The sequence below is a fragment of the Ochotona curzoniae genome, unplaced genomic scaffold (assembly GCF_017591425.1).
Source record: "Ochotona curzoniae isolate NIBS_2020 unplaced genomic scaffold, NIBS_Ocur_1.0 contig_1, whole genome shotgun sequence".
NCBI lineage: Eukaryota > Metazoa > Chordata > Mammalia > Lagomorpha > Ochotonidae > Ochotona > Ochotona curzoniae.
Genome location: NW_024464918.1, coordinates 34,804,805 through 34,830,002, shown reverse-complemented (window position 1 = coordinate 34,830,002; position 25,198 = coordinate 34,804,805). Strand labels below are relative to the sequence as shown.

Sequence of the window (25,198 nt, the reverse complement as noted above, 5' to 3'; positions counted from 1 at the left end):
GAGTAAAAAGGAAGTAATATTATTAACAAATCATTCAGCAAGGATTTATTGAAGGCCTGCATTGCAGGGGGAAAGATGAGTTTCTATATTTACATGAATGTCCAAAGGTTAGTGCCAAAAAGAAAAAGAAATCAAGTATAAGGAAGAGAAAATAGAAAGGGAAAGAAATTTTAAATGAAGTGGTGGCCAAAGCTGACTTCACTGAAAAGATGACATTTGCAAAAAAAAAAGCTTAAAGAAGATGCAGGAATTAAGAATTCTGGCTGTGTCTGTAGATATGAAGAGACTGCAGACTAAGGTGAAGAGATAAATACGCAAAGCAAAGGTGTGGGCCTAGAAAGAGAAAAGAGAGTTCATTTTCTGAGATCAGCGAAGACTCAAAAATAAGGTCAGGGCAAGCTTTTGGCCTTGAGGCTAAGACACCCTGCTCCCACTCCGCAGTGCTTTGCCTGGGCCTGGCTTCCTGCATGTGCAGGCGATGGGAGCAGTGCAAGCAGCTGGGTCCAAAGGAGACACCTGGCTCGTGCTCCTTGCTCCTGGTCAACCTAGCCCTGGTGGGCACTGCGGCCGTGCGAGGAACACAACGGACAGGAACGCTCCTTCTTTCTCTGTCTCTCAAATAAATGAATTTTTTAAAAAGTTACACTGGAGTTCAGAGTAAAAACAAATTGTTAGGTGCTTTTATTAAGTGAAGGAGAATATTTGTGACCTTAAATCCAGAACAACATAGGATAAAGTCTAAAGAAATATGAGTGATAGAGCCCGGCGCAATGGCACAGTGGTTAAGGTCCTCGTCTTGCACGCCCGGGATCCCATATGGGTGCCAGTTCTATCCCAGCAGCCCTGCTTGCTTCCCTTCCAGCTCCCTGCCTGTGGCCCGGGAAAGCAGTCGAGGATGGCCCAAAGCTTTGGGACCCTGCACCCGCGTGGGAGACCCGGAAGAGGCTCCTGGCTTCAGATAGGCGAGCATCGGCTGTTGCGCTCACTTGGGGAGCAAATCATCGGACAGAAGATCTTCCTCTCTGTCTCTCCTCCTCTCTGTATCTGACTTTCCAATAAATAAATAAATCTTAAAAAAAATTATATATCTAAAGGGCAGCTAAATGATATAGCATATATAGGAAATTCATTTACTGTCACTAAACACTGGATTGAATTCCAAGTGACCTGACAGAGAGAGCAAAAACCAATTACATCATTAAAACACTTTAAAAAAATCTTCTGACTCAAAAACATTTATAAAATCATATGCACATAATTTTCTGGAAGCAAAATTTTGGACACATTTGCTCTAAGTCCTTTTATGTTTAAGGGGAAACTGGGTAGCAAAAAATAGGTAAGGTTTAACTAAAATCAGGGAACCATTACTCAGAACTTTATAAGCTAGATGAGATTGCATCAAATTCTAATATATAAGGTCAGGGTCAATAGTTCTGTGATCACCTGACACTAGGGGAAGTTCATAGTGTGAGAAATTTGCTTCCGTTCTGGGTGAAGATCACCTGACAGCAGATGACTGACAGTTACGTTACGTCCTTTAACATGTAAATGTACTCTCTTCATAGTTTTTACCAAGTCCTAAGGTAAACGGGCAGTAGAAATCAGATGTACTGTTTGAGAAGTAGCCAAGCAAAAACAGACATAGCAAAGAATGTTTGCAGAGAAACCCAATATTGTTGTGTCTATGAAAGAATGCTGTATCTCTGGAGGAATGGGGAAGCAGTTTGGCTTCTGAGCTAAGATAGAATACAATAAAAATTTCACAATGAAAACGTTGCATAAAACACAGAGAAAGGCTTCGAATCTGTAACGAGACAATCCCCGGTGCCGGAGAAGGTAGTGCACGCGGACAGTGCACTGACTGGCGCAGCGGACCACGAGGCCGAGTGCGAACCCCAGCGTGCACAGGCCGGGGTGTCAACAGTGCAGCAACAATGAGGCAAGACAGCCGCAGCCCGTTCAAGGCAGCAAGGTGGAACTGAGACTTCCTACCAGAGGCGATGACTCAGCAAGGACTTCCCCGCTGTGGGAGAGGAACAGAAAAACTGCCTGTCAAACCAGGGCAGAGTCAAGACAAGGCTCTGCACGGGACGCTGGGAACGCTGGGAATGCTGGGAACGCTGGGAAAGCTGGGATAGAAGCGTCCCTCCCCAGCTGAGAAACCAAACGGAACACAAAGCTTCTCCCAGATGTGGAACGTGCATTTATTCTACCCCCTGTGGTATGTATCTCCAAGCTGATACATTCATATTCAAACTGGGGCTGGACTCCAGTGGAAACCCACCAGGGCGCCTGGCAGGGGTACAGGCAGGGCTGCTTCTTCAACCAGGGTCATATGAATTTTGCACTCTGTGTTTACAATGAAAACAGATAGATTCACTCAAAGTACATAATGCAAAAACAGTGAAACAGAGATTAGATTACAGTTCACAAAGCCACGGCAAACAGGAGGCATACAATCTCAAGATCTTGGGTCATAGAAAAATAATTCTATAAAATAAACAACTTTCAAATTATTAACTTTTGCCATTTGATTAAAATGAAAGAATTGAAAGAATTAGAGAGAAAAGGAAAAACACAGAGAGAGGGAGAAAGAGAGAGCGCTTCCATCTGCTGATTCATTCCCCACATGACCACAACAGTTACAGCTGGATCAGGCCAGGGCCAGGAGTCAGGAACTTCCTCCTGTCTTCTCATGTGAGGGGAAGGGGCCCAGCAACCAGGGTCATCTTCCACTACTTTTCCCAGGCCAGTAGCAGGAAGTTGGGTTGGAAACGAAGCACCTGGGACTTGAAACAGTGCCCTACGGGATGTCAGTATTGACTGTGCTAGCTTAGCCCATTGTCCCACAGTGCTGGCCCCAAAGAGGAAAAAAAAAGTTTTAAGAGAAATAATCACATAATACTAATAATTTCTAAAGGTGAAGAGTTCAAATAAAATAACAGCTCTCAATACAGAATAATACATATTACAGATAATTTTTCTTTAAAAGAAAACAAGGGTGAGCACTTGGCCTAGTTACTATTAAAAAAAAAAATTGTATTTACTTGAACGGCAGAGTTATAGAAAGAGAGAGAATTAGAGAGAGAGAAAAAGAGAGATCTTCCATCTGTTGGTTCACTCCCCAAATGACTTTAATGTATGGGATTAGGCCAGGTTGAAGCCAGGAGTTTTATCTGAGTCTCCCACACAGCTGGCAGGGGCACAAACACCTGGACCATGCTCTACTGTCCTTCCCAGAATTCAGCAGCAAGCTGAACTGGTGGGGAACAGCAGCTCAGATATGAATCTACGCCTATATGGGTGCAGGCATTGTTGGCACCTGCCCCTGCAGTAAGAGTTCTGTGCAGAAGGGATGCTGAAGTAAGGGCGCAAAGATGGCAAGATTTTTCACTGTACACTCTTGTGTACCTTTCAAACATGTTTTACTACGTGGAACCTCCTTGAAATATAAAGTACTTTAAAATAATCCAAAATATCAGAGAGCAATAATATAGAAGATGACAGAAGTCAGTGATGAGAATTAGAATTAATAAGAAGATAGATACACTTTAAATTCGAGATAGTTTTAAAGACAGGATAAAAAATTTCAGATAGTCCACTAAAAAAGACGTGTAAAATAATTACAGAAAAAACACCTAGAAAAGTTAGTTATTTCAGCAAAAGGCCAAAAAAAAAAAAAAGAAAAAAGAAGAACCAAAAAATGCAGCAGGACTGACAGTGATGGGCTCAAGTATACTGGAATCAGAGCGAGTGTGAATGGGCCACACTCCTGGATAAACGACAAGAGAAGTTCTGGAGGAGCCCCTGGGGCCAGGGAGCCTGCAGGCGACAGGTGACAGGCCGTGCTAGGACACAGACCAGAAGCCACAGCGGCCAACCCACACAACCCCAACAGAAAACAACTGCTATTCTGTCACTGCGGCTTGGCATGGTTTCCTTTGCTGCAAAAGGCAACTTATCATTTTTTAAAAAAAATTATGATAGGCGATTTTTAACAGCTGTATGCTACTAAGTTTTTAAAAATGCAATTTTCTTAAAAAAACTTAAATTCCAGAGACAGATTCAAAAATGATAAGAAAAACACTAATGAGCATAACACCATTTGCCTAAAACATAACCCCCATTTCAAGCACTACTTTCAGAATTTTATGGGAGATTTTAAAAAGGCCAAACTTGCAATCCATTCATCACCCAGAAAATTAAGAACCATAGAACTAGAGACACAAACTGGTAAAATGAGAATAACTTTGTTACAAACTTAGACAAGAAAAGCACAGCGAAGAAAAATTTAACATCAGTAGGGCAAATAAACACAGATGAAGAACCCTGAACAACATGCTAGCGACAATCCAGCATTTGGAAACATGCAGAAAACAACGACAGGTGTGCCCGTCTACGCTCAGACACGCGTCATGATCCAGAAGGCTTCGAAGCAGGAAAGCAAAGCGGGATTTAACAGCGGGAACATCAGTAACACAATTCATTATATTCGTTAGGAAACTGAAAAGGCAAAGTCTCATCGTCCTCTCAGCAGGGGCAGAGTAGCAGGAACCCCGGTCGACTCCGCCCAGCCCCGGGAAGAAAGGACACGCCGGGGTGGAGCTGACGTCTCGCTGTCAGCCTCATTCCCGCACTTTGGATCACAGCGGGGCTGAAAGCCTGGCAACTACATTTCCCATGCTCCCTTGCTGTAGCTGCCTTGGATTCGGCCGGTGGGACTGCAAGGTGGGGGCCGAAGCTGCGGCAAAGGGAGGGCAGCCATTTCTTTCCCTCTGGTACCTCTGGCTGCCCCGGAGCGCAGCGCTCCCGGCCTCCTAACTCTGCCCTCACCTTGTTGCTCCTTTGCCTTTCCATTAATTTTGTTATCAGTTCCTCCTGCTACTAACTTCCTTCTGTGTGAAATATCTCAAGCGGTTTCGTTATAACTGGTCAATAACTGAGGCAGATATCTAGTGAACTCTGCGACCAACAGCATTGTCAGCGATGAAGCATTCAGCCTTCCTGGGAAGACAAGTGCAGGATAAAGTTGTTCATATCACACATTCCCAGGTATCAGCGCTGTATTAGCAGCCTTCACCTGGGAATTCAAGGTCAAAGAAAATAAATTTTATGGATTTAAACTGGCAATGAAATTGTATGCTAACACAGTGAATGTTATGCAGCTTCGAGCTGCCACTTCCTAGTCCTCACGGGGGCCAGTGCTGTGGTGCAGCAGTGTAAGCCACTGTCTGTAGCAGCTGCCATCCTACATGGGCACTGCTTTATGATCTTGTTGTTCCACTTCCAATCCAGCTCCCTGCCAGTGTGTCAGGGAAAGTCCCCAAGTGGGGCCTAACTGCTTTGGTCCTTGAGCCCATAAGGGAGACCTGACGGAGCTCCGGGCTCCTGGCTCTGGCCTGGCCCAGCACTAGCCACTGCAGCCATCTGGAACACAGACCAGAAGAAGGAAGATTTCTTTCTCTGCCTCTTTCTGTAATTCTGCCTATAAAACAAACACATGCATATTTTTTTACATGGTACTGAAAAGGTTTAAATTCTTAAAAGAAAGGGACTGAGTGTTGTGCAGAGGGGTTGCTGAGCTTGCTGCAAAGAAGACCAAAGTGAAAACTCCACTAATCACCTGGCCTAGTCCTGCACAAATTGGTGTCAGTTGAGAGCCAGCATTGTGTGTGTTACACCAGCCTTCCCCAGAGTACATCTCTCTGAACTACCACAGCCCCTGTCGACGATGTAGGATGTGTTTCTTCCTTGGGGACCTGGAATCCCCTCCGAGGCTTAAGATTTACCAGCCGATCCACATTTGGGGATCAGTTAAGGGACCCAGAGTCTGTTGTGCAATTAAAATCAGGCCTTCCTCCTACATGTGAACAGGGTTAGGGGAGAGCCAGGTTGGGCTGACTGTACCCACCCACCAGTGCATGCATAAGCCAGAGTAAGTGCCGGCTGGTTGGACTTTGCCACAGCATCAGCTATCAAGTGCTGTAACCGGGAGCAAATCCTGTCAAGCTACTGCAGAACCACCGGGAGAGTGCAAGATTCAGGACTGGGAGTGGGCCCAGTAGGGAAACTGTGGGCACCTTTCTGATGGGTTTCAATTCCCACTGGTGACCATAGGAACCGGGGCTGGTGGCGGGCCTAGCTAGACAGGTGGTGGCACCTGCCAGCACAAGTATGGGCCGGATACTGGGGTTGGTTGGGTTGAGCTAGATTTCAGTACCCATTGAAGTATATGAGAGCTGAAAGAGACATGGACCAGTCTGCTGCACAATCTAGCCAGCACAGGAACCAGGGCTGGGGGCCAACCTAGTGGGGTTATTGGGGGTTGCTCCAACTAGACTATAGCTCCCACATGTGAGGGCCACATGTGTGGTGTGCAGGGTTGGGTTGGGTCGCAGTATCCACTGTTTTATGTAAGAGATGGGGCTGAAGACAGAACTGACCCAGCAATTGCAATTACTATTGTGCACAGGCAGATGTGGGGGACATGCAGACTGGACCCTGTACTGGCAAGCACATACAAGAGTCAGGTCTGGGATCACTTCAGACATAGTTTCTTTGGGTACTGCCCCCAACTGAACTGCCGGACTCAGAACTTGAACCATGGGGAGAAACACAGGATCTGTGCCCTGACTATGGAGTGCCTATGTCAGAACTGGACCTCCTCAATGGCTTAGATGGAGTAGTGGACAGCACATCCATTGCACATGGAGGATATGGCAGCCCATTGGAACCTGCAGAGGGTATATTGAGATACCGCTGCACAGGAAGGAAGACAGAGCAAATTCCTCAACCACCACAACTGTTGGCAGCAAATATCTGGGCGAATGGAGAAGCTAAGGTGGACTGTGTCAGCCAGCGGACCTTGGAAGGACTTCCTCATTCTTGGGTTGGCATTTCAGTGCAATCGAACTAATGAAACTGCCTGAGCAGAATCTTGAGAGCACGCTCCACACTGGGGGCCTTGGGATGACAGCAAGTGGCTGTTCCCCATCCCTGGGTACTGAGGTGGTCGGGTGTCTGGGTGCGGCTTCTCCCTTTCTCTCCCTCCTTGCCCCGGATATAGGAAGAAGAAAATGTGGAAACAATGATCTCACTCACTTTCCCTTCACCCTCGACCCTTCCCACCCTAGTCAACTATGTAAACATCATCCAAAATAAAATAAAACAAGAACAAAAACTCAGGATTCCTGCTCTTTCAAATCATCCTAAGCACATATGCCCTGCAGGGACTACAGGAAGAGTGGCAGACTGGCCAGCTAATTCAGACGTCGCATCATAAACAATGGCTGGCACCGAGGACCTGTGCTGACAGACTCCTGACACAGGGAGCAGAGCACGCTTTCCCACCAGCTGGAGCTGAATCTTGGAGGACGTGAGAAAGATCAAGCACTGAGCTGCTGTGAAGGGGGTTAATGTCATGTGTCAGTCCCTGCAATTTGGGATTTTTTTGTGCTTTCATAACTGTTGTAGGGTAGAAGAAATCCATGTGTTGCAGAGATAATTTCATATGTTTTCTTGATTGGAACTATCATCGAGTTAACCAGTCAAAACTGTTGATCTTCTGGACCCCTTGGATTCAACTGTACCCATGGAATTCCCACACTCATTTCCAAAATCTGTCCCACCTCAGCCCTGGCTCAGTTAGTATCTTATTTGCATGGTCCCTCCATAGCGGCTGCTGTGGGCTCCGACACTGACCTCACCCAGCCACTGCTTCTGCTTGCTGGCCTGCTCTGTGCTGCTTCCTGCCTACTACTGCCTGCTGTGTCTCCTGCTTCTGCTGTGTCATTCCGACCTCCGCAGCCAGTCAGCCCCTGCACTTTCCCCACCGCTCTGCCCTGTGCTCGTTCTGGTGCTCCCGTTGTGGTTCTGAGATGGCCTTTCCCTGTGCTTTGTCCCCTTGCAGAAGCCCGCAATGGGGCTGCTGGGGCTCCTGGCAGGAGTCCGAACCTTGTGGCATTATCCACGTGCCCACCATGACCCAGGCATCCATGAGGGCAATGAGGCTGGAGACAGAGGGCTGAGGAACTTGGGCCAGAGGCTTGACTGTGCCCAGGACTCCTCTACAAGTCCCAGCCTCATTGTCAAGGTCAAGGAGCAGCAAAGTGGATCTGGGAGTGACACGATCCACTTGAGCTCTGTCTTCCCACTCAGCTTGAGTTCCTAGGCTGAACACAGTTCAAACACTGTTGCTGGAAGAGGCTTCAAACTGTGACTCAGTCAGCGAATGCAAACAGATCCCGTGGCCAGGCCGGGCCTCCCTGCACACCTGAATGCAGAAGCTAGGCACCCAGGACTGGATCTTACATTTCTTTGGGCATTATCAGAGGGAAAGAACTCTGTTCTTTTTCCAAGTATAGAAAAAAAAAATATCAAAACTATTCCTCAACTCCCATGTTGTGACACATTTTAAATAAATCTGTGAATCAGAGTTTTTCCTTAAGGAGCCTACACTTTGGGAGGGGAGAAGATAAACAAACAAATATAATGCATGAGTAAATGATACATAAGAAGCTGATGGCTGCAACAGAAAAACGGGAAAAGCTGAATGAATCAGCCCAAGTGCCAGCAGTGTGAGAGAGGCTGTAGAAGTGTGTCACAGAGTGGGCAGCATTTCTCTGAGAAAACTCTGTTATTTGGGGAAGACAGGGAGGAAGGGTGCAGGGTGGCTAAGGGGATTTCCAGGGAATCAGCATTTTGGGCAGAGGGCAGAGACGGAATAAAAGTCCTCGCCCAGGCCTGTCCCTGGAGTAACGGAGCCATGGCAGGGAGAACAGGAAGTGAGGGGGAGAGTAAGAAGAGATAAGGTTGGGAAGATGGCGGACGAGAGGTGTCACAGGACCCTGAGCTGCTTGTAAGAGCTTTAGCTTCTCTGAGTGAAATGAGATGTTCCTAAAGGACCCTGAGTAGTGAGGTGAATGATCCAACTTACACTCCTACAGCTGATTCCAGCTGCTGTTTTGAGGTTGGCATGGGGGTCTGGGTTGGAGGAAGAGGCAGAGAAGAGGAAGTAAGGCAAGTGAGAGACAATGGTGCTCAGAAGAGGGAAGTAAGTAAGGAGGGAGGGCAAGGCCAGATTCTGCAGGTATGGTGAAGGGACAGCCCACCAGAAGCTTCTGAGTGATTGGATGGCAGCTGCGAGAGACAGAGAGGAGGAGGCTTGAAAACATGAAGGCTTCTGAGCTGCATAGATGGAAGGATGAAGTTGCCATGAAACCCAAGATGCCAAGATGGGCAAGGCTGCAGATGGGGCTGGTTTGAAAAGTGAGATCTGGGGCCAGGGAGGCAGGAGCAAAACCAGAGAACTAGGCATTCCTGGAAGCCAAGTGTTGTGGATGTGGGTGCATGTGGAGAAGCTGTGGAGAGGTAGACATATGATGGCATAGCAAATTAAACCAGCACATGGGATGACTGCTTTGAGTTCTGGATCCTTTGCCTCCAATTCAGCTTCCTCCTGCTGCATCCCAGGAAGCAGAAGATGATGGGTCAAATGCTTGGGTTCCCAACTGTCATGTGGACTCGGCTTCTGCTTGGGCCAGCCCTGGCTGTTGTGGGCATTTGGGGAATGAACCAGTGGATGGAAGATTACATATGGCTACTAAGAAGCTCCTCTGGAAAGAAGCAGAGGAGAGTGGTCAGTGGGTCAGAAGCAGCTTTTTCATTCATTTTATTTAAGATGGCACAAACAACAGCATCCTTGCCTGCCAATGGAAATGATTTAGTGGAGAATGAAAAGTTGGTAGCATGCACTGGGCAGCAGAAATGACAAACAATGTCCTTTGTTTGGCAAGAAGTTAGGATGTAGTGTATTAGTTGGGGGGACTGGCTTTAAAACAAGAGAAATAATGTATGGAAACAAGCCCTTGAGGGGAGTTATATTGGCAAAAAAAAAAAAATTGGATTTTGGATCTGATTTGTAAAATCAATCACAAGAAAGCAAGAATGTTGATCAGGGCCCGGCGCGGTGGCGCAAGTGGTTAAAGGTCCTCGCCTTGCATGCCCGGGATCCCATATGGGCGCCGGTTCTAATCCCAGCAGCCCCGCTTCCCTTCCAGCTCCCTGCCTGTGGCCTGGGAAAGCAGTCGAGGACGGCCCAGAGCTTTGGGAACCTGCACCCGTGTGGGAGACCCGGAAGAGGCTCCTGGCTTCGGATCGGCATAGTATCGGCCGTTGCGCTCACTTGGGGAGTGAATCATCGGACGGAAGATCTTCCTCTCTGTCTCTCCTCTCTGTATATCCGCCTTTCCAATGAAAAAATAATAAAAATAAATCTTTAAAAAAAAAAAAAAGAATGTTGATCAGATCAACGGAGAGTTAGTTACAATGGCAACATCTGTGCCCGCCAGGTCAGCCTCTCCTAGACTCATTCTGCAAACACACGCCCTACTCGGCGGGGCAGGGCAGGAGCACAGGACAGAAAACTCACCAGGGGAGACGGTGAAGGACAAGGCCGGTGGGCAGCGGCACTCATGTCCGGTCTGCAGGTGCTCCAGATCAGCTTCAAATGTCGGCTAGGTAAGGAAGAACACTTAGGCTCTTACAGCTGGAGCGGAAGGAGAAAGAAGGGGTGGGAACACTCCTGCTATTTTCAGCCAGTGGATAGGGTGATGACGACTCAATTAAATTAGCTAAGAAACACTGCCAGGAAGGAGGAGAGAAAAATAATCTGCTATATTAAGAAAACGGAATGTGGTGACAGTGACTTCATTACCTTAAGCTAAGAAACCAGGCGGTGCTGCTTTCAGACTGAGAGAGTTGAAGACCTGAATCGAGGACAAAGCTGGAGGCTGGGCAGCAGGAAACAGGACAGGAAGGCCAGCTGGAGTGGGTGGTGGGAGGAAGGCAGGTGGGAGGAATTGTACAGTCAGCTCTGTGCTTCCAAGGGCATCACAGAGGCTGGGGCATCAAGCATGTCCTCCCCCTGCCACACACTAGCACACACACCTCTCCTTCAAGAAGACTGTTGAGATTAGACACATGGACAAGGGTGGAGATCAGAGCCTCAAACCGGACTGTGGGGCATTCAATACATAACGCACATGCAGTAGACACCCACAGCGAGGGCTGAGATGGGAAGAGCGTCTTCTCTTGACACTTGTCTTCCTCTTATATTCTCTTTAGAAGCAGTCCTTTTCTCTGGAGTAAGATCACTATCAGAGAGTGCAAAGAACAACCACTACGTATTCATGGGGCTACCCACAGAGCTACTTAGAAAGTAGCTCAAATGGATCAATTCATTTCACATTAGGACCATTCTCTCTGTCATAGGTGAGGTGGCCCAGGCACCTATACCAGAAGACTGTTTTTGTTTTAGAGAAATTCATTTATTTATCTGAAAGGCAGGGTGATAGACTGGGGAGAGACAGATTTTCTACCTGTTGGTTCACTCCTCAAATGGCTATAATGGCCAAAGCCAGGAGCCTAGAGCTCCAGATAGGGAGCAGAGCAGCAGGGACTCGAACCAGCTGTACAACGTGGCATGCCAGCACTGCCAACAGTACCTTCACCTGTTGCACCACATTGGCAGCTCCAAAAGCCTATGCTTTTACCACCATGGAACATTTTGGGATTTTTGAATTGCCAAAAATCCCTTATAGGCTTTGTGTGCACTTGTGAAAAATCCATTTTATCTTTGCATTGTGATAATCCATCCCAAATGAATGAAATATGTTTGGGAAATTCCCTTTCATCACAGATATACTGAAGCAGAAAAACACAGCTACTTTTTTTTAGGAATTCAAATCACTCCTGGAACACTCTTCTGTGTGAGCCTAGTCCGGGCTATGCTTTTCTGACTAATCATGAAAACTGTATCTTAAGCAATGTTTATAATGAATGTTCATGTTAGTTGGGTGATTTCTGGCATCTTGTATACACACGAATCAACAGTAAGTTGCCATGCTCTTTTTAACACCAATGTTTAAGAATCCATCAAATATTGACACCTGATGGGAATGGAGGAAGGGAGAAAGGAAAATAAATTGTAAAGGGTAGAAGAATTAATTCATTTTTTTAAAACAAGTAAGTGGCAATTCCTCTTCACACTGGAGATTGTCCTAGATCAGGGAGGAGTGAAACAGAAGGCGGAGGAAACTTCCTCCTGCAGTGATTAGCAGTGGCACGCGGAGCATCGGCCTTAGGGAAGGCAGTGAGTGTGCCGGGGGTTGCCTGGTTGCTTCCCATCGCTAATGTGCTCACACAAGAGAACATTATATTGTGACCTCTGGTGTGTGGGTGGGTGGTAGGAATGTGTGACCTTTCTCTCTCTCTCTCTCTCTGTTTTTGCCTGAGTACCTAGAGTTGTGCTTTGCATTTAAGTGGTTGTTAATAAATACTGATGGGGCCTGGAGACAGGACGGATAAGCAAAGCATTTAAAGTCTCCAGTGAGGTGTTCTTGGAGACATTTTGTTTTTGTGGACACACAGACAACTTGCAGAGTCTACTGTCGCCCTACGGTGGAACTGGGCTCTGGGAAACTAGGTCAGAGCACGAAGCCGACCAGAGCACCACCTGGCGCACGGCTCATCCGGAGAAAACTCCCAGTCACAGTTCTGTCCTGATTTGCTTTGTGATCCTAAACGATACATCATTTTCTGCCATTCTACCTCCTTCCCAGAACAGTTTATCAAGGTGCTGTTAAGTCACACTAGCTAAATGTGCTGCGGCAGATGGAAATGGGTGTTATTTGCTGCTTGCTTAGAAATCTTGTCTGGGGAAAAAAACATCAGAAGTATTTTTAAAAACATAGCTATTCTTAAAACAAATGGCATAATTAAGCACAGGCATATGATCAAAGAGAGCATTGCATGCTGACAACTTCCATTTGCAGAAATTCAATACTTCTTAAGTAATTCCTGTATCAACCATTACTCAGCCATATTGACATAAAATATAGAGGAATTTTGAGTGATCATATATAGAAGTAATTAAAACCAACAGATACTTAAATTTCAGTTGCTAAAGCAACCCACAAGTTTTGTTCTCCAAGATTTGGGTGTGTATCAAAGCCCCAATGTGAGATTTTTGTGATGGTACAGAATTCTAAATCCTGAGTTTAATAATGAACAAATACCTCATTGAATCGTGCTTTTCAGGCTTATTTGTTTACTATTGTTGAAAAATAATGCACATTACAGTTCCCAGAAAAAATGGCTAGACTCTTTTAGGCTAAAGGGTCAGAATTTGGGCCTGGCACGGTAGCCTCGTGGCTAAAGTACCTGCCTTGCATGCACCAATATCCCATATGGTCTCTGATTAGTTTCCTGGATACTCTAATTCCCATCCAGCTCCCTGCCTGTGGCCTGGGAAAACAGTAGAGGATGGCCCAAAGTGCTGGGACACTGACCCTGTATGGGAGACCTGGAAGAAGGTCCTGGCTTCGGATGGCCTCAGTTCTGGCCATTGCAGCCACTTGGGGAATGAACCAGCGGATGGAAGATATTTCTCTCTGTATCTTTTTCTCTCTGTATATCTGCCTTTCCAAGAAAAATAAATCTTAAAAAAAAAAAGGTCAGAATTTCAGTCTTCTGAAAAGGATAGTGAGGTGTATTCAGAATAGCAACAACAACAACCAAAAAAAAGGTGGTGTTAGAGATAAACTGCCTTCAAGGAGCTTCCAAGTACCAAACTTAGCTAAATGATAACTAATGGGAAAAATTTTTAAATTATATCCAAGTAGAGACAGAGGACTGCTAACCTCTGATTTACTTCCCAGGTGTCCACAACGGCTGGGGGCCAAACCAGGAGGCTGCGACTGGAACTAGGTCTCTCACACGCACAGCAAGAATCCTGCTGCTTGAGCCACCCATGCCTCCCTGGGTCTGCAAAACAGGAAGCCAGAATGAAGAGCCAGACCGGGGATTAAACACAGGGACATGGGAGTCTTAACTGCTGGGTCAAACAAGTACCCTTAGTTGATGATCTTGAAATAAAACAAATATAGGCGGGCCCAGCATGGTGCCCTAGTGACTAAAGTCCTCGCCTTGAACACGCCAGGATCCCATATGGGCGCCGGTTCTAATCCTGGCAGTCTTAACTGGACTGTTTTGTTGGTGTTGTATTTCTTAATCTTAGATATTCTAAGTATTTGTTCTTTCACCTTCTTTTTTTAAGGTATATTTTTATTGGGAAGAAAGATTTACAGAGAGAAGGAGAGACAGAACGACCTTCCATCTACTGGCTCACTCTCCAACTAGCCACAACAGCCAGAGCTGAAGCTAGGAGCCAGGAGCAAGGAGCTTCTTCCAGGTCTCCCATGTGGGTGCAGGGTTCCAAAACATGGACCATCCTTCACTGCTCCATCAAGCCTAAGGCAAGAGCTGGATGGGAAGGGGGGCAGCTGGGACACGAACCAGTGTCCATATGCCAGTGCTTGAAGGGGAAAATTGGTCAGTTGAGTCAACGCACCAGCCCCTAAATATAAATTTTTTAAATTTTTTAAAAAAATTATGTACTTTTATTGGAAAGGCAGATCCACAGAGAGAAGCAAAGACATAAAGAAAAATCTTCCCTCTGCTGCTTCACTCCCCAGAGGGCCACAATAGCAGGAGCTGAGCTGATCCAAAGCCAGAGTCTCCCCCACAGGTACAGGGTCCCAAGACTTTGGGCCATCCTCTACTGCTTTCCCAGACCATACGCACAGAACTGGAAAGGAAGTTGAGCAGCAAGAGATGGACCAGCGTGCATATGGGATCCTGGCACTTGCAAGGTAAGGATTTAGCCATTGAGCCATTGCGCCGGGCTCTAAATATTATTTTTCCACCAGATTCATAGCAGCATTTTCATTTTCTCAGTTGCCTTTTCACTTTGTCAAGTGCTTTGTTTGCTGGGCAGAAGCTTCTTAGGTTGATGTAATCATGTTTATCTATTTTTGTTTTTATTGCCTGTGCTTCTGGGGTCTCATCCAAGAAGTCAGCCTAGGCCAATGTTTCACAGAATTTCCAAGTGTTTTCCTCCAAGAATCTGAAGCTATCAAGTTGTTTAGAACATTAAGACATTTTGATTTTTTGCATAAAGTAGGGGGTCTTGTTTCACGCTTCTGCATGTGCAGCCCTAATAGCCTCAAAACCCTTTGTTGAAGAGACTGTCCTTTCTCCAGGGATCAGTTTTAGCTCATTTATAGATTAGTCAGTCCTAGATTGTGTGGGTTAAAGCTTCTATTTTGTTCTATTGGTCTACATGTCTATTTGTATGCCAGCGCCCAGCTGTTTAATTATAACTGGCTTGCAGCATGTGTTGAAGTCTGGCATTGTTACGCCTCTGACTTTGGTTTAGTGATTTAAGATCGCTTGAATAATTTGGGCTCTCATGTGTTTGCATATTTAATTTTAACAGTTTTTTAAAAATATTTATTTTTATTGGAAAGGCAGATCCACAGAGAGATCTGCTTCTGTAAGAGAAGGAGAGACAGAAATAATTTTCATCCACTGGTTCACTCCCCAAATGGCCGTAACAGACGGACATAATATTTGATAGTGATAATAAACAATGTTAGTGGTTTATGTACTCACTATACTGTATTTCTGGTCATTATTTTGTGATATATTCATTCACATACATTAAAACAAACAAAAACTACTCTAAAGTGCAAGAATTTAGCCTGGCAATTAAGATTCTGGTTAAGATGTCTGAATCCTAAGTTGGAGTACCCAGATTCAGTGCCCAGTTCCTCATTCCAGCTACTTGCTAATGCAGACCCTAGGAGGCAGTGATGATGGCTATAGTGACTGGTGGAGTTTCTATTATCAATGAGGGAGACCTGGAAATGAGTTCAAGGCTCCTGGCTTTGGCTGAGCTTGGGGTCCTTGGGAAAGTGAATCACAAGATGAGAGCTCCCTCTGTCTGATTTTGTCTATATTTCTTTCTATCTCTCAAAAAAATAATTTTAAAAAATTTACTGTCTGGCGCAGTGGCCTAGTGACCAAAGTCATCATCTTGAATGTGCCAGGATCTCATATAAGTGCCAGTTCATGTCCCAGTAGCCTCACTTCCCATCCAGCTCCCTGCTTGTGGCCTGGGAAAGCAGTTAAGGATGGCCCAAAGCCGTGGGATCCTGCATTGCATGGGAGACCCAGAAGAAGCTCCAGGCTCCTGGCTTCAGATCTGCTCAGCTCTGGCTGTTGCAGTCACTTGGGGAGTGAATCATCGGATGGAAGATCTTCCTCTCTGTCTCTCCTCCTCTCTATATACATCTGACTTGACAATAAAAAAATACATCTTTTAAAAAAAAATTTACACCAGCAGCAGCTTTATACATGCAGTGTTTGTCACATCTCTTGGCTTAGTGAAAGGCGGTGTCTAGTGAGTGATCTACACCACATAGGATAATTCATACAACATATGAACCATATATGATGTTCATACAATGACAAAATTACTCAACACGTTTGCCAGAGTATACTGTCGTATCGCAAGATCGTATAGAATATTAACACCCTAGCAGTTCCTTGCTCCTTTTCTTAGAAGTTATACACCTTTCAAATTCAAAAGATTATTTAGTACATATTTTTGAGATAGAGAAAATTTCTACTCATCAGTTTCATCCCCAAATACCTGCAAAGGCGAAGGCTGCACTGAGGCTGAAGCTGACAGCCAGCAACCTAATCCAGGTCTCTCACTTCATTTCTACAACAGATGGAGAGTAGAATCTGGTTTCAGGTTCTGCTCTAATCTGTCATCAAATTTACCTAATAATTATGTGTTTGGCTATTTCCTTATAAGAAAGAAAATCCGAGAAGGACAGGACCTCAGGCTGAAACTCCTGCCCAGATCCTAGAAGGGAATTCTCCGTGGAGTTGGTGTTGATTCATCCAACCTAAGCCATCTTAGTTCTTTCTGAGAACTGATGCTAAGATTGAGTGGATCAACATCAACCTCTCCAGGAACCAATACAGGCTATCACGTGCTGAGAGCCTACAGAGGCATACAGCGTGAAGCTCTCTGCAGAAGACAGGGGGATTCTGGAAGCAGGTACTGGGCTCATCCTTTATCAGGTCATGTAATTAGCAATTTGGCTGGATGGCTGGAGCACTTCGCACTTAAGACTGGACACTCTGTGTCCCCTGCTTGTGTGTAGATGAGCAGTGTCCTCCGTCTAAGGCAGTGTCCATCTCCCTACAACCCCATGACAGCTGTACTGCTGGTCATAGTCTACGATCCCCCCTGAAAATGATCATCAGTGAGCCTAAATCACAAACCAGCAGGAAGCAGGACAAATCACCTGCAGTCTAAGACAGTTAAAACACTCAGTGTTGCCCTGCGGAGAGCATGCACTCAGTGTTGCCCTACGGAGAGCATGCTCCCAGTGCACTGTTTACTCCTATTAGCAGATGACTTGTCAGTTCAGTTGCTAAGTAGGCAAGTGAAGTTCTGCATGGCTTTTGTGGGTTTCTGCTTTAGCTCCCTTCATTTATTGCCACATTTCCTTTAGCGATCTATAAAATCTACTGCATTTAAACCAGCATACTTATGAAAATGTAAAGCATCACTTAATGACCAGAGAGAAATAATTGACTGTTGTGAGGCAGCCAGTATCATTAGCAATCAGAAAGTTTTACAGATAACAGCAATGGACATATTGTCAAGAATTCCTCTTTTCTGGAAATTTCTCATCTCTGAATTCTTAACCTACACACAAGGGTTTGAATCACTTGACTTAAATGGGGCCAACACATTCTGTTCTTAGACAACTTAGAGTTAAGGCTTAAGTAAGGGATTTTAGCCTGAGTGTAACTGCTCTAACAAATACAAGAGTCAGAAACTCAACATTACTGCTACATTTGATCTTAGCCAAAACAAGGCCGGGAAACCATCAAGCATTACTGCTAATACTTGTTTTCTTCATGAAAACTGAAAAAATGCTGTGACCATTTTTATGTTGAGTCAAAGCCAAGGTGAACAATGGCACGAATGCAGCGGCGGGGCAGAGGCCACCCCTGATTTCCGACTGTGCTCCAGGCTGCTCTGAAAGCCCAGCTCCAGCCCGGAAGTCCACAGGCAGAAACTGGCTCTTTGTGTTTGTTGTTGTTGTTGCTGAATTATTTGCAAAGCAACGAGAGAGAGAGAGAGACAGACAGACAGAGACAGAGTAAGAGAGAGAAAGAGAGAGAGATGAGAAAGTACCATTTGCTGCTTTGCTCCTTAAATGCTCCGAAAACCTGGGACTGGACTGGGGCAAAAGCCAAGAACCAGGAACTCAACATGGGTCTCACAGGAACTCAAATACTTGAGGCATCATCTGTTGCCTCCCAGGGTGTGCACTGCAGGAAGCTGGAGTTGAGTGTCGAACCCAGCTACTCTGATGTGAAACATGGGTGTCTTAACTGGTGCCTTAATTGCTGGCCAAATGGTTGTCCTACAAACTTATTCTTTAAAAGTTTTTTTTTCTCTATGAAATATCACACATAATTAAATAGCTAATATGACTAAAATAACTAATGCTTTACCTGGTTGCTTTGTACAAGAATAGAAGCAGAAGCCCAGGGATGCTAATGATTTGCTCGACTCCATTTTAAATTATAAAGTTGTGAATAAAGCCAGTTCCCTCTATAGTGGACTTTTTTCCCAGCTAATACTAGACAGAAATTTATTGAATGATTTTATGCATTAACTCACCTTATATCTCAACTTAAAATTATACACTTAAAAAAAAATTATCAAGGAATCCACCAAGGGGGGAGGGCTGTGGGAGGGGTGGGGGGAATCCCAGTGCCTATGAGACTGTAACACATAATACAAAGTTATTAACAATTAAAAAAAATTATCAGGCTGGGTGTAGTAGCCCAGTGGCTGAAGCCCTCGCCTTGCACATACTGGGATCCCATAGGGCACTGGTTTGTATCCCAGCTGCTGCACTTCCACCCAGCTCCCTGCTTGTGGCCAGGGGAAAGCAGTGGAGGACGGCCCAAAGTCTCGGGATCCTGCACCCACATGGGAGACCTGGAAGGCGCTCCTGGCTTCTGGCTTCTGATTGGCTCAGCTCCGACTGTTGTGGCCACTTGGGGAGTGAACCAGCTGATGGAACATGTTAGTCTCTCCTTCTCTCAGAAAAATCTGCCCAATAAAAAATAAAAATAAATTTAAAAATACGTATTTATTCTTGAAAATTTTTTTTGAAAGGCAGAGTAATGGAGACACAGATACTCCATTCACTGGTTCACTCCCCAAATGGCACCCAGATGTGGGATGGAGACACTGCAAGTGGCGGCTTTACCCACTGCACCGACATGTTGGCTCCAATGAGCTCCCTTCCAAGGATCTAGTCTTCTTTCTTTTGTTCTGGTTAGAAACTGTCCCTGCCCTGGTGCACTTGAATGTCCGGAAGAAAAACCCTCAGCTCTAAGGTTCCACTTTCCTTGCATAAACATTCAGCTCATGAATGAGTGAATTCAGCCTTCGGTGTAGTGCATTCTGGTGCTGCCATGATGTCCCTCCCAGAAGCAGGCATTCACCCCCGGGCCACTCAGGGCTCAGCACCAGGACTTCCAGGAACTGTCCTGTTGAAGGGTCCTGCTTCACCAAGGCAGGGCTAGCTGACTAACAGTGCGAAGGAACCAAGGTCCAGTCCCTCTCTCTCCTTGCAAAATACAGCCAGTCCAGCTCCAGGCTGCCTTTGCAGCAACAAGCCAGTTCGATTGCTCCCTCCTGAAACCTTGCTAACCTCCCTTCCGGACAGCCTACCTGAAGCCTCTGGCCAGCAAATCCTTATCTTGGAGTCTATTTCTCTGCAAATCCCATCTGCAACAGTACCTTTTTTCATTTCCCTTACTAAAGTAAAAGATAGAGGAGAAACATTAAATGAAGCAGCTTGTGACAAAGCTGAAATGCCCTCAAAGTCCCAACAAAATCCTGTTTTCCCTCATTCTAATGCTGTATGAGTTCTTTCTTACCTACTTAGTTCTCCGAGATGCAAGACATATGAAATAGTACACTTATGCTAATTTAAAAGTCACATTCTAATAAACTCTTGCTTTAGCTTTCAAATCCAGTGTTCAGTTCCGGGGAAGCACTCCCGTGCTCTAAGTACTCGAGTTGCTCTTCTTATTGTTGTCCTCTGCTAAAGAGTCTCACATCGGAATCCCCAGCACATCTCAGAGACTGGGCCTGGCAAGTATTCAGTTAGGGTTGGATTGGATGATGCTCATCCACACTTGTGAGCAACATATTTACACATTCTGCCAAATCAAATAGCAGTATGTTCCAGAAATATCAAGAACTAATGTTTTTTTGGCCCAGCACAGTAGCCTAGTGGCTAAAGTCATCACCTGGCACACCCCGGGACCCTATGCGGGCAGTGGTTCATGCCCCCGCGGCCCCACTTCCCATCCAGCGCCCTGCTGTGGCCTGGACAGTCGAGGACAGTCCAAAGCCTTGGGACCCTGCACCCATGTGGCAGACCCGGAAAAACTCCTGGTTTGGATCAGCTCAGTTCTGGCCATTGAAGCTACTTGGGGAGTAAGCCAGCAGACAGATTTTTCTCTTCTCTATCTCCTCTCTGTATATCTAGCTTTCCAATAAAAACAAACAAACAAAAAAAGATTTTTCTAGCCATACAAACAACATCACTTAGTCTAGCTGAGTTTGTCATAAATTCTTAAAAGACACATTTTGGAACATCCCTACCATCACAGGTAACCAACAAAGGATTATCAAGAAAAAGCCAGACAACCTAACAAGACAAAAAAGGATAGAAAAACCACAGTGGCCACAGGCATATGACAAGATCATCTGCCTCACCAGTAGTCAGGAAACACAAACTCTAAAAGTAGGGCAAAAACCAGAGAAGTCTTTTATAATGAAAATGTAGAGATATGGGACTTGATGTTGATTCGTATATAAATCAATAATAACACTTTAAAGGGCAATTTAACAATTTTTAAAAGATTTATTTATTTATTTTTATTGCCAAGTCAGATATACAGAGGAGAGACAGAGAGGAAGATCTTCTGTCCGATGATTCACTCCCCAAGGGAACGCAATGGCTGGAGCTGAGTCAATCTGAAGCCAGAAGCCAGGAACTTCCTCTGGGTCTCTCACGCAGGTGCAGGGTTCCAAGTCCGTGGGCCATCCTCAACTTGCCTTCCCAGGTCACAAGGAGGCAGTGGGATGGGAAGCAGCGCCACCAGGATTAGAACTGGCGCCTCTATGGGATCCCAGTGCATGCAAGGCGAGGACTCTAGCCCCTAGGCTACCATGCTGGGCCCCAACAATCTGTTGAAAAGTTGAATACATACATACCCTATGATTCAACAGTTTCACTTCTTGCTTTAAATTCACATGAGCTTTCACATGGGTGTACAAAATAGCATTTTGTGAATTGGCTTGTGACACAAAATAGAGACACAGATAAACTAGTTATTCTTATAGTGGAATAAAACACTAAAGTGAAAGATCTAGGTAGTCATGTCACAATACTGGTAAATCTTTCAAACAGAACATACACAATATTATTAATATTTTAAAACTAAAAATATATTTCAAAATACATACCTATTTGGTAAAAACATAAAAATGAAGGAAATGATATTAAGAAATTATAAAGCAGGAATTATTCTTGGAGAGCAGAAATAGGAACAGGATGGAGTTAGGATTTCAGGCTTCAGAAGATTTTGGGGAGGGGGGCGGCATGGTCCACTAGCGGCTAAAGTCCTCGCCTTGACTGTGCCAGGATCTCACAAGGGCGTCGCTGTTCCCTGCTTGAGGCCTTGGAAGGCAGTGGAGGACGGCCCAAAGCCTTGGGACCCTGCACCTGTGTGGGAGACCTGGAGGAAGTTCCTGGTTCCTGGCTTCGGACTGGCACAGCACCGACCTTTGTGGTCACTTGGGGAGTGAATCATCGGACGGAAGATCTTCCTCTCTCTCTCTCCTCTCTGTATATCTGACTTTTCGATAAAAATAAAATAAGTCTTTCTTTTAAAAAAATGATTTTTTGGGGACCAACAAACCCTGATGAAAAGTGAAACACTTATCAAATGTGAGAAACTGGCTCATGTGAATCTGTTACATTATTTACTAATGTTTGGAACTTGTCATAATTAAGCTTAAACTAAGGAGTACTAGTAGCTTAGATAATCCACTAGTAGTTTAGATGTTATCCTTTAAAAACGATTTGGTGACACAATCACTGTAAATAATAAGCATACAGAGTACACACAGAACCATCCTTTGAATCTTAATTTTAATGTTCCAAATTGGATGGCATGCAAACTGCCTGCCAGATCCCCTCAGTCTGATGTGTCCTGTGAAGGAGTTTGCCTAGGTACTTCTGCCAATATGATTCTCCTGACACACACCATTTCTAATTTCTGCCAAAAGACTGTTAAACAAAGTTGTTCTGGGTTTCTCAGCCTGGATATCTGCAATTAAAATTCATATACTCTCACTATACTTTAATAGTGAAAGTGGAGTGTTACAATGGGGCAACTCCCTGTTCGAACACAGAAACTGCTTCTTAATGATAACTGAATAAAAAAGTTCTAGATGTTGATGGGGTACGAGACAGAAATCTGGTTCCTAGGCAATCCACAACCTACACAGTTTTAAACAAATGGCTTACAAAATAAACTCGACATGGGTGCAGCAGATTATTCTCTAGAATACAGACTCTACCGCAAAAAGCCAACTCTAGGAGCAGCACCTGACCACTGCGAAGACAGGAGAGCAAAACTGCACAGGTAAGACAGAAACAAGAATATGAAATACGGCGTTCTGGAATTACTTTGTTATCCAATAAAAGTATTAATTAATAAGTGCTTTGGAATACATACCATGTAAAGACACGGGGCAAAATCTTTCAAAATTTTCTAATGGATAAGCTTTATTTACTGTGGGGTCTCAAGGTAGGAAAGCACAATATTATCTCTCTCTCTCTAAATGCATTCACACACATATACAATATGAAAGCACTTCAAAAAGTTCACAGAAAAAGAGAATTAAAAGTTTATTTTGGAGCAAAAATACTTTGACAGCTACACATGATTTTTTTCTAACACATTTTTCATGAACTTTTTGAAGGTCTGTAAATACATAAATACATAAGTGCATAAATATATAAATATGATCTGTAAGCCACTAGCTTAATAAAATCAACTTGCAAATTATTCATTTTTATTGGTCATCATAATGACTAAATTGCAAAAGAACAGAAATCTGATGATATATTTAAATTAATGAGTAAAATAATGAAACAAAGGAATTTAGGTTACAAGAAAAAAACTGTAAACTTCTAAAATATTCAATGATATTGAAATAACAAAGTATATATATTAAATACAAATTATTTCAGACAAATTTCTTCAAAATACACAATGCAGACACTTCTTGAGACAATAACAGTAAGTCAGCATGTTTACAGTGACTGTGCTATGACTTTCAGCACATGCACATGACCAAAAAACTTCAAATTTGAAACAACTCCAATTTTTCTTTAGTTATAATTTCTATGCACATGATTAGAAATATGTAGAGGAGATGGGAATTAACCTTACAGTAGGTATAATCTATCTGATCTTTAAGATATTAGGAAGCATGAAGGGTAGTCACAGGCTTAATGCTTATTATGTCCAACTAAACTTAATTTTATTTCCTAGAATTAAATTATTTTCAAATATGACAACATACGATAATTCAAATATTCAGTATGGATAAACCAATATGTTTTTGCCAACAAAGCTTACATGGAGATTTTTGCAACTTTTCAGAGTTAAATTCTTGTTCTTCACCTGTGAATGGGAGAGAACACTGTTCGTAGAGAAAACAGAATGATAAACAGAGAAAAGAGAAACAGAAGTGCAAAATACAATCTGCTAGTTCCAAATATCAGATAGTAGAAGGTCAAGTCCTTTAGTGATACCAACAATCTCACAAGGGAAGGAATACGTGGAAAGAGAAGTCATCTAAATTTTATAGATGAGAGAAAGGAGAATGTCACAGATATTAAATGTTTTCAATGAAGTCTAACTGTGGTCTAAACACAGCTGACTCTACTAAGACCTCTTCATAGCTTGATGACGAGCAATTTTCCTTAAAAAAAAAAAAGATTTCTTTATTATAACTGTAGAAAATGGTTATGTACCACTTACAAGACTTCAGAAGAGTAATAAATGTTTTTGCATGAACAGGGTCTCTTTCTAAAAAGAAACAATACAATCAGCTGGACCTGCAGCCATAATTACAGTCCTTCAGGAGACAGAGCCACTTTGAGCAGAGAGGGATACACATCACAACTGGCGACCAATTAAGGGGGGGGGGTCACCATCTTAATATAATAATTTAAACACACACAGAAATTCACATGGGAGGAAAACTCACCAACTTGCCAAAAGAATGCATTATCTTTTTTTAAAAAAAAATTATTTTACTTGAAATAGTTTCAGAAAGAGAGAGAGGGAGAGACAGAGAAAGATGTAGAGAGAGACACAGAGAGATCTTCCATCCTTGAGTTCACTCCCCAGATGGCTGCAATGTCCAGAGTTAGGCTGGTCTGAAACCAGGAGCTTCTTTTGTTTCCCACATGGGTGCAGGGTCCCAAGGGCCTGGGGAGTTCTCTGCTGCTTTTCCAGGTGATTAGCAGGGAGTGGACTGGAAGTGGAGCAACCGGGACTAGAACATGTGTCTATGTGGATGCCAGCATTGCAGGTGGAGACTCAGCCTATCACGCCATGGTGCCAGTCTAAAAACAAAGTATTCTCAAACAGCTAAAAAACTATTAGGGCCAAAGAAAATATTCTTTAGAAGTAACTATCTTCTACAGTTCTCAGTACTGCTCTTTTAATATGAAGTTTAATTATGAAACTATTCTGATTAATTTTCAATATGCCAGAAGAATGTAAACCTAGGATTTTTGCCACAGTTACAAATGTTAAAACTGAAAGGTACAAAGATTTGTTTCATTCTAGAAAATTCATTGCTTCTGTGTGGGTACATCACAATATGGCATATTTTCTAAAAGAAGGTCTTTCCTAGGAACCAGTTCTGAAAGAAAAATAAAAAAAGAGAACAATTAAAGTCATAATATTTAGAAAGTTAGAATTAAAGTTAGAAAATAGAAAAGTCCAATCATTACATGAGTGCAACTATTCTCTTTTCCCCCTAAAACTGAACGAAAGTAAAACGCCCAGTACACTTTCCAAAGACACCTTTCCTCCAGCTGACATACAAGGTGGGGACCTTGACTCGAAAGAGACACAGTAATGGGAT

General features: G+C 44.0%; 1 protein-coding gene across 3 annotated transcripts in view; it reads right to left on the bottom strand.

Annotated features, from left to right (window-relative positions):
* Window positions 1–25,198, bottom strand: part of LYRM7 (LYR motif containing 7) — an 84,729-nt gene that overhangs the window by 43,293 nt on the left and 16,238 nt on the right. For 2 of the 3 annotated variants that reach the window (XM_040971381.1, XM_040971390.1), the window contains exon 5: window positions 24,763–24,973. The exons of the other annotated variant lie outside the window; for it this stretch is intronic. In XM_040971381.1, coding sequence (XP_040827315.1) covers window positions 24,903–24,973 — 71 coding nt within the window. In that variant the 3' untranslated portion in view covers window positions 24,763–24,902. Of the gene's footprint in view, window positions 1–24,762; window positions 24,974–25,198 lie in introns of those variants that run through there. 3 annotated transcript variants of the gene reach the window in all.